Source organism: Coregonus clupeaformis, chromosome 31 (genome assembly GCF_020615455.1).
Source record: "Coregonus clupeaformis isolate EN_2021a chromosome 31, ASM2061545v1, whole genome shotgun sequence".
In the NCBI taxonomy this organism is placed as follows: Eukaryota; Metazoa; Chordata; class Actinopteri; order Salmoniformes; family Salmonidae; genus Coregonus; species Coregonus clupeaformis.
In genome coordinates, this window is record NC_059222.1 from 10,234,680 (window position 1) to 10,249,227 (window position 14,548).

The 14,548-nt window shown below is 44.7% G+C and overlaps 2 protein-coding genes across 2 annotated transcripts; both read left to right on the forward strand.

Moving 5' to 3' along the window:
- Positions 1 to 795: 795 nt before the first annotated feature.
- Positions 796 to 2,564, forward strand: LOC121547520 (parvalbumin, thymic). The gene is made up of 4 exons (XM_041858844.2): positions 796 to 965; positions 1,200 to 1,332; positions 1,731 to 1,840; positions 2,323 to 2,564. The coding sequence occupies exons 1-4, from the start codon at positions 905 to 907 to the stop codon at positions 2,349 to 2,351; spliced, it is 333 nt and encodes a 110-aa protein (XP_041714778.1). The 5' UTR covers positions 796 to 904; the 3' UTR covers positions 2,352 to 2,564.
- A 966-nt stretch (positions 2,565 to 3,530) lies between these two features.
- LOC121547521 (parvalbumin-2-like) lies at positions 3,531 to 6,485 on the forward strand. The gene is made up of 5 exons (XM_041858845.1): positions 3,531 to 3,634; positions 4,481 to 4,550; positions 4,683 to 4,815; positions 5,846 to 5,955; positions 6,181 to 6,485. The coding sequence occupies exons 2-5, from the start codon at positions 4,490 to 4,492 to the stop codon at positions 6,204 to 6,206; spliced, it is 330 nt and encodes a 109-aa protein (XP_041714779.1). The 5' UTR covers positions 3,531 to 3,634; positions 4,481 to 4,489; the 3' UTR covers positions 6,207 to 6,485.
- Positions 6,486 to 14,548: the final 8,063 nt, after the last annotated feature.

Here is a 14,548-nt window from a genome sequence, read left to right on the forward strand (position 1 = left end):
ACATTCATCAGTCATTAACACTTCCTCAACATCTATCAGGCACCAACAGCTGTCTGCCCCACTGCAAAGACATAACATGTACAGTAGGACTGACACTCGAGATTTGAAGAATCAAAACCTAATATTCTCATAAAACAAAGTCCCTGGTAAGTGATTTACCACTACCCATAACAATAATGAGCCTACACGCATAGCAGGGGAAAGCCCAAACGTGACTGGGCCTCCGAATAACAGGATGTTTATAGTTAAGCCTGGGGGATCCTGTGCCAGAGAGACAGCTCTGTAACACTGGGAGGAAGCTACCAGAAACTTAGAGAAGGGAGAGGGCAGAGAGGAGGGAGATGAGCAATGGGAGATGAGGTAGACAGGAAGAGACGGAGAGAGGAGAGCAGGCAAGCCAGGCGATATCTGGCCAACCAAATATAACTTATTCTGTTTTCTTGGCCAATTATCTGTTCCATAAGCCTTTACCCCAGCATGTTGTAAAGGAAAAACACTAAATCACAAGAATACAAAGACATATCAACACTTCTGATCATTTATCGCTGTCACTGGCTATTTCAAACAAATCCTATATTCATGTTTAAAGGGTTCAATCGGTACTCTTTCTACTATATGGGGGGAAAGCTAGTAAGAATGGCTTTCTGTTCACCAGAAGGGCCACTTTCATTTTGTCTCTTAATTAAGTGCCAAACAAAAGCTTTGTCATAGTGACGCCGTGACATCCACGTTAGTTGAACATCAAGTGGGCCCAGAAGGCAGCTGTGTTTGGCAGGGAAACGCTGGTGGTTTCTGACACCATGGCATCATAAGATCGCTCTTATCAGTAGCTTTCTACCTCACCATCAGTTAGGATACAACCACAAGCTGCTACATTTCATCACGATCTCGCTACAGCTTCCTTATGGCTCTCACAGACTTCCTTGCTGCATCAGATATTACTTCAGCTATCAATGCTTGCAGAGGTATGGATGTACTACATTGTGTGTTTGCACTTTCAACCTCTACTGTAGCTTAATGGTATGGGGAATGTTACAGTAGGTATGTTGGTTTGCCCATAGGGACTCATAAATGCAGTATATTTTGTTTATATGATTGTGGCTTCACAAATGTGTTTACATAAAAACTCAGGAAATGCAAGTTAAAAGAAAACTCAGTCAGTTATGAGCTATTCATTTCAAACATCATTCTACTTTTAGCAAACGACTCCTTCAGCCCAACTAAGTTTTTTGCGATGGTGGGCTTGTCCAAGAAGTCTCCCCCTGAGATTGAGAAGATCTTTATGATCCTGGACCAGGACAAGAGTGGCTACATCGAACAGGACGAGCTACAGTTGAGTCTCAATATAACATACACTTTTTCTAGGGAACTTGAACCCATGATCAAAATAGCAGCAGATACTAGGCAGATACAAATCATTGTTTTTTCTTTCGTTTCTCAATAAAAGTGTCCTAATACAAGGACTTCTGATCCTTTAGAGTTAGATGGATACAACCAAACACACAAAACCTCTACTCTACAGTATACTGTATGTAATACTACTTTTAGTGTTTAGTGTTTCATGTGTGTGTGTGTGTGTGTGTGTGTGTGTGTGTGTGTGTGTGTGTGTGTGTGTGTGTGTGTGTGTGTGTGTGTGTGTGTGTGTGTGTGTGTGTGTGTGTGTGTGTGTGTGTGTGTGTGTGTGTGTGTGTGTGTGTGTGTGTGTCTGCGTGCGCGTATGTGTGTGTTAGGCTTTTCCTCCAGAACTTCTCTAAGGGGGCTCGTCCCCTGACAGCAGCTGAGACCAGAGCCTTTCTCCTGGCTGGGGACAAGGACGGGGACGGAAAGATAGGCTGGGACGGTAGGATTACTAGGCAACCAGGCAGGTTGACATGTATTGTCATGTCTCTTGTCCTGGAGGCAGAACTGAGCTATTTCTCCTTAGATAGGCCAGCTGTAAAGTCAAAATTGGCTATATTGTAAAAATGTATTATTTATTTTGCTTGTTGGTCTTAATTTAAGGTTAGGGTTAGGCATTAGGGTTTTCAGTGTGGTTAAGGTTATGGTTAAGGTTAGGGTTAGGTTTAAAATCAGATTTTATAACTTTGTGGCTGTGTCAGCTAGTGACTACTCTCCAGAACAAAGATTAATGACAAAAAACGCTAACCTGCTGCAACCTGGGCTAGGGCCGGCTGTTAGCATTTATGATTCTAGTGGCAGTTTAAGGATCACTGGATCAGAAACCCAGTTTGGAATGTAGTTGGAAAGTAATTCAATCTGTACATTCTGCATATTGAACATTAAGAATGAACGCATTGAAAAAAGTTTGTGTCTCTCTTTCAGAGTTCTCCAACCTTGTCATGTCTTCATAAAGAGATGAAGATGAAGAAGATATTTATTTTTGACAATCTTGTAGTTTGAAGACAAGCTGTACATGGTCTGTGTGAATCTGCTCAGTGCCTTCTTGGGTTGGTCCAGCATCTGTCTGTCAGTACTAGTAGTGCAATATGCTGTATGGTAGTTTTGACTAAGGAAAATATGATATTGTAAACCAATACAAATAAACAGTCTTTGGCATAACCCTTGCCTCGCCTGCAGCTGTCTTTCTCTGATGGAAAGTTTATAAATACAGTATATCTGGCTTTGACCATAAATATTATAGCACCTGTTTCATATGACAGTATGTGATGTATCCTAGTCATGTCCTTGACAGGCTGCTCCTTGCATGAATATGAGCATGTGGCCCAGGGTAAAGAGTCAAGTCAACACAAGTCTATATTCCTCTCATGAGCATCCAACTGCAGTAGATCATCCAAACACAGTCATGTTCTTCTCATGATTATTTATATACAGTATATATGGAAGGCAGACGAGAGATTAGGTTTCTTACTATAAACGGATAAATTGGGAACCTTTCAACTGTCAAGAAGATAATGTATATTTTTCTATCAACAACAACAACATTTAACATGTTTAAATGAGACTGTGCTAGTATGGAGCTTATTTATATTGTTTACAAATATGACAAGCACAATATCGTCTAGCATGAGAATGACAAATCTATGTAAAATAATTATGAAGTAGACAATCTAGGCCTACATCGTATGAATATATAGATTTGCATTAAGCTTATACATTAGTGTCCGTTATGGTTAATACTATAATGTACAGTAGCTTAAACAGTTGGATTTTTATATAAATCATACAAAACAAAATGATCTGATTTGATGGATACTAAATTGTTAATATCTGGTTTATGATGTCACACTTGCTCTATACATTTTCAGAAACACACTGAGGTCACCAAGATCCACATTGCCCTGATTGCAGATAAGGGGTCATATTACAAAAAAAAAAAAAAATTGCAGGCATTTTATCTCCAACATACAGCCGAATGGCAAGATCAGCGTGGAGCCCAAAAATGCCCCTCTTGCGTTTCACCCAAGGACTGCATGTATATACCGTGTTGAAAGGATAAAAATATCACAATTTGACTACTGGACACATTTTTCCAAAACGGACCCTGAGCAAATGGTGTGCGTTACACCTTGAAGGGTGAGGGTATATAATGTGGGAGCTAGGGGAGTATTGCTTCATCCGGCCCTACACTGAGATACAGCAGCCTCTTCGCCACTAATCCACTGATCCTCCAAAGGTGAGTTCCCTCAACCGGACTGATGCTCTAATTTAGGCTACTGACCGCCAGTGCGAAGATTTTTCTTTACTGCCTCCATGGAATACATTCAATAAAAATGAAGAGGGGAAACGTCTCTATCTGGAATGCGTTTGGAGTTGGAGTTTTTAAAAAGCGAAAATTGGACTTAAAGCGCTTACCTGAGAGATGGAGATGGAGGACTTATGCCATGGTTTTGGCGCACAAGGAATCTCAGTTCGAGGACCACTCTGAATGATACTTACTGTCACTGGCAGACATGTCTTAGTCAATGTTTCTTTCTAAACCAATGCTTCTTCTCCATCTAAATTGCCATGGACCTTCATGACAGTGAAAGTTTTATATGAATCTTTCTGTGTGAATGGTTGAGAGGCAAAATAGAAACAGGCTGCAGAGCTGGTATAAATAGATGAAAGAGATGATCTAATAAACAGGTCTAGCAGAGCTAATGGTCATGGATCACAGCATACTACTGTATGGGCTTTGGCCTTCTATAGTTTCTTGCATCAACTCTGCCTTTGAGCACAGATGAGCTAAGTTTGGAATGTAAACTTGTAGGCTACAGATAACACAGCACCAACACAGATCCATTTATATCCATTAATTAATTAAACAATTAGTACATTAATTAAAGAACATTTGGTAAAAGGTCTATCTACATATATATATATGCCTGAGATAGTTTTCTTGATAATAGTTGTGGTTATCAGAGTCAAAAGATTAGTGGGCCTATGTATTTTCTGTTGAATATTCATGTTCATGACTTTGAAAATGTCTCTCTCTCTTTATTTTCTCTCTTCTCTTGCTTTCTCTCTCCCCATTTCTCAGAATCTAAAAATGGCTTTCAAGGGAATGCTTAAGGACGAGGATATCGCTGCTGCCCTCCAGCATTTCGCAGGTGTGCTATACTTAAATTATTTATGACAATCAATGTCAGTGAAAGTGAAAGGGCCCATATTGACCAGGTTTAATCATCCATGAGCAGGCCAGACAGTGATGTTGAAATGACCCCTGTGTTTATCCCTCACAGCTGCTGACTCCTTTAACCACAAGGAGTTCTTCGCCAAGGTTGGCCTGGCCGGCAAGTCTACTGAGGATTTGAAGAAAGCCTTCTACTTCGTTGACCAGGACAAGAGTGGCTTCATTGAGGAGGATGAGCTCAAGTAAGTCTCATATTGATCCAGTTGATTCAGTTGTCAAAAGTTAACTTACTGTAGAGTACAACGCAACACCACCCTTGACACTGAAATGAATACCAGTGCATATCTTGACTATTCCTTGCTCTCCACTCACCAAGTCTCATATTCATTTGATCACATAGGGGTACTTAAACACACCCTTCAAATCAAATCACATTTTATTGGTTGCGTACACATATTTAGCAGATGTTATCGCAGGTGCAGCGAAATGCTTGTGTTTCTAGCACCAACAGTGCAGTAATACCTAACAATACAAAACAACACAAACAAATAGAAAAAAATATAAAAAGAAAGAAATTAAGAAATATGAGAATGAGCAATGTCCGGAATATAAATATATGTATGTATATAATGGTGTGTATAGATAGTATGGACAGTATATGAATAGAAAAGGTGTGTACAGCAGTAGTTCTATAGGATGAGCCATGACTAGCAAACAGTATATACATATAAAGTGGGTAAAACAGTATGTAAACATAATTAAAGTGACCAGTGTTCAATGACTATGTACATAGGTCAGCAGTCTCTAAGGTGGAGGGTAGAGTACCGGGTGGTAGCCGGCTAGTAACAGTGACTAAGTTCAGGGCAGGGTACTGGGCGATGGCCGGCTAGTGGTGACTATTTAACCGTCTGATGGCCTGGAGATAGAAGCTGTTTTTCAGTCTCTCGGTCCCAGCTTTGATGCACCTGTAATGTCTCCGCCTTCTAGATGGTAGCGGGGTGAACAGGCCGTGGCTCGGGTGGCTGAGGTCCTTGAACTGAAATGAACACCTGTAACATACATATTTGGGCTATTCTCTTCGGACTATTCTGATGAGGCCAGAAATTAAAATGTTTTAAACTAAAATAGATCTGAGGGTCAAATAAGTTGAAATTGAAAGTCAACTAATTCATTCAAAAGTCATGAATTCACATGGGGAAAAAGTTGACAATTTTCTCTAAACACTCCCTCCCTCCCTCCCTCCCTCCCTCCCTCCTCTCTCTCTTTCTCCAGGCTGTTCCTCCAGACCTTCTCTGCTGGTGCCAGAGTTCTGACAGATAAAGAGACCAAGGCCTTCCTTGTAGCAGGAGATGTTGATGGGGATGGCATGATTGGAGTGGATGGTAAACAAATCACTTTTACACATTTATATCAAACTAGAAACTATGTACTTGACCCTTTCCAGTTGGCCAAATAACTGTAACAACTAACTATTTTTAGTAACGCGTAACTACTTTTAGATGCCATGACATGTAGGGAATGAGGATTTTATGAGGTGCATTTTATAAAAAGTTCTCATCATGACCTGTCTTGCAATAACTGTTGTTGTTTCTTCCTTGTTTCCACAGAGTTCGCCACCATGGTGAAAGCATAAATCATCTATCATTGGCACGGTTTTCATAGAACCAGAAATCTGCTGTTGAGGTTGTCCTGGCCTGCTGCCTGTCAAATACTGCATATTTTTTGTATAATCATTTTATTTATGAATGTCGCACGGACTGTTTTGACTGTAACCCCACACCCCCAAAGCGTGTTGACTGTTATGTTTTTTAAATACGTCTTATGTTCGCATTCAGCCAGTGTGCAAAAGTTTACCACCAGACCTTTGCACTTTAAGAAAATTGAAATAAATTTACATTTGGATTAGCAACAACTTTTGTTTTTAATGGTTTTTAATCTGACATTGAGTGTCACAACTGAGCAAGTCCTTGAACTAAGGAAGGAATAAAATGTTATGTTTATTTAGAATATTCCCACCAGCATCACTCCATGGGGTACTGAGAAGTACCTGTATATAGGTTCACATAAAGTTAAAACAGGATCCACCTGCTGGCACTGCATATAGGAGACAGATATATGTTCAGCTCTGGCACACCTATAGCTGGTTCAGAAAGACACAGCCACTGCCAGGGCCTCTTGGAGCCAGCTCTTTAGGGGGCTGGCCAGCTGGAGGATCTCTTGCATATGTTCATTTAGAGCCAGCACATTCCAAAGGCCCCCAGCCAGCTCTCGGCTAGGGTTTCAGAACTCCCATGTTATACCGTTTTTGTCAATGAGGCACATTTATGAACAAGTTTCTCTACCTCAGATATCAGACTGTGAAAATGTCATACTCGGTGACATAGAATAAGGCCATTTCTATTTATGTAGTGAGGGAGGGAGAAGTGAACAAATTGCACTCTGAACTTTTACTTGCAGATATTTGTTTACAGCTAGAATGTACAGTAAATGTATTTAATTATGTTTATATACTATTGATGACAAGGTGGAATTTAGTCCAAGGATCACCTCTAAGTGGAGTTTGGAATGTCAGAATGTTAGAATGTCCCACATCAGCTTGGATTCCTTCCTAATTTCAAAACACTTTAATCTTATTTGTGTCAAGATGGATTCCTCTACCTGTCTGAAGGTAAAGGTCAGGGGTTAGGGGTCAGGCTGAACGAACCTGAGGATCAAGGATGGGGAGAGGAGAGAGTGACTGATAAAAAGTATTGAATATGCTATTACTATGTAATTACCATTTCCCCATGTAATTCTAGACCTGTTAAATTATGTACCATAAAATATAAACTGATGAGGTTGCCAGCACTATATCTACTTAAAGGGCTACTACTACTATGGCCATCACACATACAAAGGTTTGGATAGTCTCTACACAACCATAGAAAAAGAATGGCAACAAACTGCATTCCATAGTTTATCTAGCTGGCCTTCTCAAACAAAAGCAATAGGTGCCACCTCAACAGTGCCACATGCTGCAGTATGAAACACATAGCATACGTACCAAATGACACCCTATTCTTTATATAGTGTACTACTTTTATCAGGGCCCATAGAGCTCTGGTCAAAAGTAGTGCACTATAGGGAATAGGATGCCATTTGGGACGCAAACACATTAACCGTGTCACACACGTTGTCACGACTTCCGCCAAGGCTACCCCCCCTCCTGGTTCGGGCAGGCTTCGGTGATCGTCGTCACCGGAGTACTAGCTACTGCCGATCCCATTCTCATCACTCCACTTGTCATGTCTTGTCAATCACACACACCTGGTGCTCATTCCCCTAATTAGTATGTGTATAAGTGTTCCCTCTGTTCCCCTTGTCTTTGTGAGTGATTGCTTGTTGTGAGAGCATGTAGCTCGGTTGAGCTACTATTCACTGTGTTTATGCCAAGGTGGATGTTTTCCCTTGTAATAGTTTAGTTTGACGCTTTAGCCGTTTTATTTATGTAAACGGAATAAACTCTGGACTTCGGTATTTTACCTCCTGCGCCTGACTCCTTCTTTCACACCTCATCACAGAATCACTCACCTGATCTGATATGGAGTCAGCAGGAGAAGGCCGCATGCCTGGAGTTGTGGCAAGGGTCCAGGAGCATTCCTCGATGTTGGCCAGCTTGGGGGAAGCGATGGATCGGGTTCTTCAGGTGGTACAACGCCTGGAGAGGAGAGGATCCGATCTATCGAGACCAGCTGGTCAACCAGATCCAGCCACCTACACCCCAGCCCCTTGAGGGATCCAGATATCCCGGCCACCGGCGTTTGATGGGACGACAGCGCGATGTAAGGGATTCCTACTCCAACTGGAGTTGTATTTCTCCAGCATCAGGCCGCGCCCCGGGAGCGGGAGAAGGTATCCATCCTCGTTTCCTGCCTTTGTGGGAGAGCCCTGGAGTGGGCCAAAGCGGTGTGGAATGAGGGAGGTACCGCGTTGGAGGACTACGGGGAGTTTGCTTGCCTCTTTTGGGCTGTTTTTGATCACCCGCCTGAGGGTCGAGAGGCCTGATCAACCATTTCTGGTGCCACCTAAGGGAGGACGTCCGACGGGAGCTAGCCTGCCGGGATGCCATGCAATTGTTCTCCCAACTGGTGGACATGGCCATCCGGCTGACAATCTGCTAGCAGCCAGAGGATGTCCTGGTAGGGGTCTGCCCGTTCCCACTCCGGACGACTCTGACCCCGAGCAGATGGAGCTGGGGGGAGCCGCCGGTCGAGAGAGCGCAGGAGGAGAGCGACAGTGCCACTCTGGTTGCACGAAGGGACAATCCACCTCACGTCGCAGTCAACGTTCCTTTGGGTCTGGAGGCGGTAGGCAGGGTACTCACGTATCACCCCAGGTAACGAACACCCAAACGTGTTCAGAGCCCTTTGCGGCGCACTGTACTTTATCTATTTCCTTTCCCGATCACTTGGTAGGTTCCCAGTGTAAGGCGCTAGTCGATTCAGGCGCAGTTGGGAATTTTATGGACAGGGCATTTGCACGCCGTCAAGGCATTTCATTGGTTCCCCTAACCATTCCACTCCCCATCAGAGCACTTGATAGTTGACCATTAGGGTCCAAGTTGGTTAAGGAAGTTACGGTACCAGTCACCATTATTACACAGGAGACGCATGTTGAGCAGATCACCTTCATGATTATTGAGTCTCCTGCTTACCCTGTAGTCTTGGGTACCCAAATTTCTCATGGCCGCAGAAGATTCTTACGGGGTGGTCGCGTGAGTGTCCGGGTAGGTGTCTAGGTGTTTCCGTTGGTGCGACCACGGTGGAAAGTCCAGACGGTACCCCCACCGTGCGCATTCCCCCCGAATACCATGATCTGGCGCTCGCGTTTTCCAAGACACAAGCAACTAAATTACCACCTCATCGGGAGGGGGATTGCGCGATAAACCTTTGAGTAGACGCTGTACCTCCCAGGAGTCATGTGCATCCCCTGTTGCAGGCTGAAACGGAGGCTATGGAAACATACGTCACCGAGTCCCTGCGCCAGGGGTATATACGTCCCTCCACTTCACCTGCCTCCTCGAGTTTCTTCTTTATGAAGAAGAAAGATGGCGGTTTACAACCGTGCATTGATTATCGACCACTGAATAATGTGATGGTACGATTTAGTTATCCTCTTCCCCTCATTCCTTCAGTGATTGAGTCAATGCATGGGGCCTGCTTTTTCACCAAATTAGACCTCAGGAGTGCCTACAACCTGGTGCGTATTCGGGAAGGGGATGAGTAGAAAACAGCATTCAGCACAACCTCGGGGCATTATGAGTACCTGGTGATGCCCTACGGTTTGATGAATGCTCCATCCGTTTTCCAGTCCTTTGTTTACAAGGTGTTTCGGGACATGCTTGGTTGCGGTGTGGTGGTCTACATCGATGACATCCTGGTGTATTCCGCTACGCACGCCGAGCATGTGTCCCTGGTTCGCAAGGTACTGGTCTGACTGCTGGAAAATGATCTTTATGCCAAGGCAGATAAGTGTGAGTTTTTCCAGCAGTCAATCTCCTTCCTCGGCTATATCGCATTACCACCACAGGTGTGGAGATGGAGGGAGACCGCATTGCAGCCGTGCGTAATTGGCCGACTCCAACCACGGTAAAGGAGGTGCAGCGCTTCCTTGGCTTTGCCAACTACTATCAAAGGTTTATTCGGGGCTTTGGCAAGGTCGCAGCTCCCATTACCTCCTTGTTGAAGGGTGGGCCGTCCCGGCTCCGCTGGTCTGCTGAGGCTGATTTGGCATTCAGTAGATTGCGGGGTCTGTTCACCTCAGCCCCGGTACTGGCTCACCCCGATCCATCACTACCGTTCGTAGTGGAGGTGGATGAGTCCGAGGTAGGGATAGTAGCTGTCTTATCCCAACGCTCGGGCACGCCACCCAAGCTCCGCCCCTGTGCCTTCTTTTCTAAGAAGCTCAGCTCGGCGGAGCAGAACTAAGGCGTTGGTAATCGGGAGCTGCTGGCTGTTGTCCGAGCTTTGACCGTGTGGAGACATTGGCTCGAAGGGACGAAACACCCTTTCCTCGTCTGGACAGACCACCGTAACCTGGAGTACATTCGGGCAGCGAGGAGGCTGAATCCTCGCCAGGCCAGGTGGGCCCTCTTCTTCACCCGGTTTGATTTCACACTCTCATACATTCCGGGTACGAAGAACGTGAAGGCAGACGCACTGTCTCGGCTGTACGACACAGAGGAGAGGCCCAGAGACAACACCCCCATACTCCCAGCCTCATGCATTGTGGCGCCGGTAGTATGAGCGATGGACGCAGATATAGCGCAGGCATTACGCACAGATCAATCTCCACTGCAGTGTCCAGCTGGGCTGCAGTACGTACCTGCGCTTATCCATGATCGTCTGATCTACTGGGCACACACGTTACCCTCCTCTGGTCATCCAGGTATCGGTCGTACAATACGCTGCCTGACCGAGAAGTACTGGTGGCCTACCTTGGCTAAGGACGTGAGGGTGTATGTTTCCTCATGCTCAGTGTGCGCCCAGAGTAAGGCAACTAGGCACCTCCCAGCGGGTAAGCTACAACCTTTACCAGTTCCACAACGACCATGGTCTCACCTGAGTATTGATTTTCTCACTGATCTTCCCCCCTCCCAAGGTAACACCACTATCCTGGTCGTTGTAGACCGCTTTTAAAAGTCCTGCCGCCTCCTTCCTCTGCCCGGTCTCCCCTACAAACTGTGGAGGCTCTGTTTACTCACGTCTTCCGGCACTATGGTGTACCAGAGCATATAGTGTCCGACCGAGGTCCCCAGTTCACGTCTAGAGTCTGGAAGGCGTTCATGGAATGTCTGGGGGTCTCGGTCAGCCTGACCTCTGGATTTCACCCAGAGTGTAATGGGCAGGTGGAAAGGGTGAATCAAGATGTGGGTAGGTTCCTGCGGACCTAGTCAGGACCGGCCGGGGAGTGGTCGGTGTTCCTGCCATAGGCAGAATATGCTCAGAACTCTCTCCGCCACTCCTCCACTAACCTAACACCCTTCCAATGTGTTTTAGGTTACCAACCGGTCCTGCCACCGTGGCACCAGAGCCAGACCGAGGCTCCTGTGGTGGATGACTGGTTTAGGCGCGCGGAGGAGACTTGGGACGCTGCCCACGTTTGCCTCCAGTGCGCCGTGCGTCGTCAGAAGGCCAACGCTGACCGCCACCTCAGGGAGGCCCGGTGTTCGTACCGGGGGATCGGGTCTGGCTCTCGACCCGGAATCTGCCCCTCCGCCTGCCCTGTCGGAAGCTGAGCCCGCGGTTTGTGGGGCTGTTCAAAGTCCTGAGGAGAGTCAACGAGGTCACTTATAGGTTATTACTTCCCCCTGATTACCGTATTAACCCCTCGTTTCATGTGTCTCTCCTCAGGCCGGTGGTAGCTGGTCCGCTCCAGGAGTCTGAGGTGCAGGAGGTCCCTCCACCTCCTCTGGACATCGAGGGGGCCCCGGGGTACTCTGTCCGTTCCATCCTGGATTCGAGGCGTCGGGTGGGGGGCCTTCAGTATCTCGTGGAGTGGGAGGGGTACGGTCCGGAGGAACGGTGCTGGGTCCCAAGGCGGGACATCCTCGATCCCTCCCTTTTGAGGGATTTCCACCGTCGCCATCCAACACGCCCTGCTCCGCGTCCTCCTGGCCGTCCCCGAGACCGGGGTCGGCGCACTGCTGGAGCCGCGCGTCGGGGGGGGGGTACTGTCACGACTTCTGCCGAGGCTGCCCCCCCCTCCTGGTTCAGGCAGGCTTTGGCGTTTTGTCTTCACCGGAGAACTAGCTACTGCCGATCCCATTCTCATCACTCCACTTGTCATGTCTTGTCAATCACACACACCTGGTGCTCATTCCCCTAATTAGTATGTGTATAAGTGTTCCCTCTGTTCCCCTTGTCTTTGTGAGTGATTGTTTGTTGTGAGAGCATGTAGCTCGGTTGAGCTACTATTCACTGTGTTTATGCCAAGGTGGATGTTTTCCCTTGTAATAGTTTGATTTATGTAAACGGAATAAACTCTGGACTTCGGTATTTTACCTCCTGCACCTGACTCCTTCATTCACACCTCGTCACACACGTACTGTATGTATACTCGTATGTGGACTCCTGCATCCCAAATGGGACCATCAAGAGCATTGTTAAACTTGAGTGATGTACGGTACCGTAGCCTTGGTATTGCGTAATGGCTCTCTCCAGATCTGGATGTTTGAATGATGAGGGAAGAAGACCTATCACCTTTCACTGTTCTCATAAATAGTAGCATAGCCATAATGAGAAACAGGCTGGAGGGGAGTAGGGGAGGTGAAAGGGACCAAAATAACACCTGGCACCCTTCAATTAGACAAAGGTGATGACTGACTCAATCAATCCTTTGTGCCAAATACATTCCTACGGGTGTCCCTTCTCCTCTCCCCTGAGCCACTGATTAATATATATATATATATATTATTATTATACCTTTATTTGAACAGGGAGTCCCATTGAGACCAAGGTCTATTTCGCAAGGGAGCCCTGCATACACACAATTTACAAAATATTATATAAATCAAATATGCAAAATTACAAACACGCTCAGGAAACACAATCACATTCCTCAGCAAAGAGGTCCCCAATTAACATTTTGAACTGCACAAAGGGCACCAGTACATCCAATTGTAGGGAAAGATGTGAAATATGCGTGACATCCTGTTGAACAGATGAATGATTCCTTAAATTATTAGGCCCTAATTAGAGTTCTATGAATGAATATTTTTTATGTGGTCTGGTATAATTTAATTGTATTTTTTGCTAAATGTGCAAATCTTATATGACAATTACAAAAGATCACATGATAGATCAAATAGCCTATACAATTTTATGTGACATTTTGGGCTAGATTTTGAATTATTTTGTTATTATGTTTCTTGAGTTTTATTTTTATTTTCACCATATATAATTTAAAACATGCACTTGCTGATTTACTCAGCTCTAAAGAGCTGTTTAGTTATCGAATGCACTTGTTAAAGGTCCAATGCAGTCGTTTCCATCTCAATATCAAATCATTTCTGGGTAACAATTAAGTACCTTACTGTGATTGTTTTCAATTAAAATGGACAAAAATAAACAAAATTAGCTTCTTAGCAAAGAGCAATTTCTCAAGCAGGACCGCTAGGACTGTCTGGGTGTGGTCTGAGTGGGGAGGGGAAAACTGAAAACTAGCTGTTATTGGTAGAGAGGTTTGGAACTCTCTTTCTTATTAGTCTATTAGCTAATTTACCGCCTGGTGATGTCACCAGGCAGGCCAAAACACCATCCCACCAAAACAGGCTGAAATGTCAGGCTTTCTTTTGAAACAGCTCTTACACTAAAAAGTTATTATCATAATTTTCACAATTTCATAGTATTATTCCAACCTTATAGTGTGGAAATATATTTATAACACAGGAAAATCACGTTTCTGTCTGCACTGGGCCTTTAAATGGTGTTTAGCTTTTTCAATAACAAAACAATAACGCTTTCATTGTTTTAAAATTATTTAACATAAAGACACACCAGCCCTATTATAATTAGCCTTTCAAGTAATTCAAGCTTCTTTCCGCAGCGTTATACAGCACCTTACACCTACAGCCATAAATCATGGACTCTACTTTTGTTAGACATGTACATGCAACAACTCATTCCAGACATTTTGCGCGTGCCAATTACGCATTGAGACGGAGCAACTCTGTTGTAAATTGGGTGTATGAACTGTTAAACTCGATAGCTGTTGATGGATTTCGTAAAACAGACCGTAAAACATCAAGAAAACCCCAAATAAGCATTTCACTGTTAGTCTAAACCTGTTTTTTACGAAGCATGTGACAAATACAATTTGATTTGAAATCAAAACATTAAAAAGTATTTTTAAATATAAATATATATTTGAAAGTCGAAGCCAACAAAAGATTCAGAGACATCTGGGTGTAAAGTAAAGTTTTCAATAACTACAAAT

Coding starts and splice junctions, on each gene's coding strand:
- LOC121547520 (XM_041858844.2), top strand. CDS start 905: ATGGCTCTCACAGACTTCCTTGCTGCATCAGATATTACTTCAGCTATC. Junction 1,333..1,730: donor ATCGAACAGGACGAGCTACA/GTTGAGTCTCAA, acceptor TGTGTGTGTTAG/GCTTTTCCTCCAGAACTTCT. Junction 1,841..2,322: donor CGGAAAGATAGGCTGGGACG/GTAGGATTACTA, acceptor TCTCTCTTTCAG/AGTTCTCCAACCTTGTCATG.
- LOC121547521 (XM_041858845.1), top strand. CDS start 4,490: ATGGCTTTCAAGGGAATGCTTAAGGACGAGGATATCGCTGCTGCCCTC. Junction 4,816..5,845: donor ATTGAGGAGGATGAGCTCAA/GTAAGTCTCATA, acceptor CTCTTTCTCCAG/GCTGTTCCTCCAGACCTTCT. Junction 5,956..6,180: donor TGGCATGATTGGAGTGGATG/GTAAACAAATCA, acceptor TTGTTTCCACAG/AGTTCGCCACCATGGTGAAA.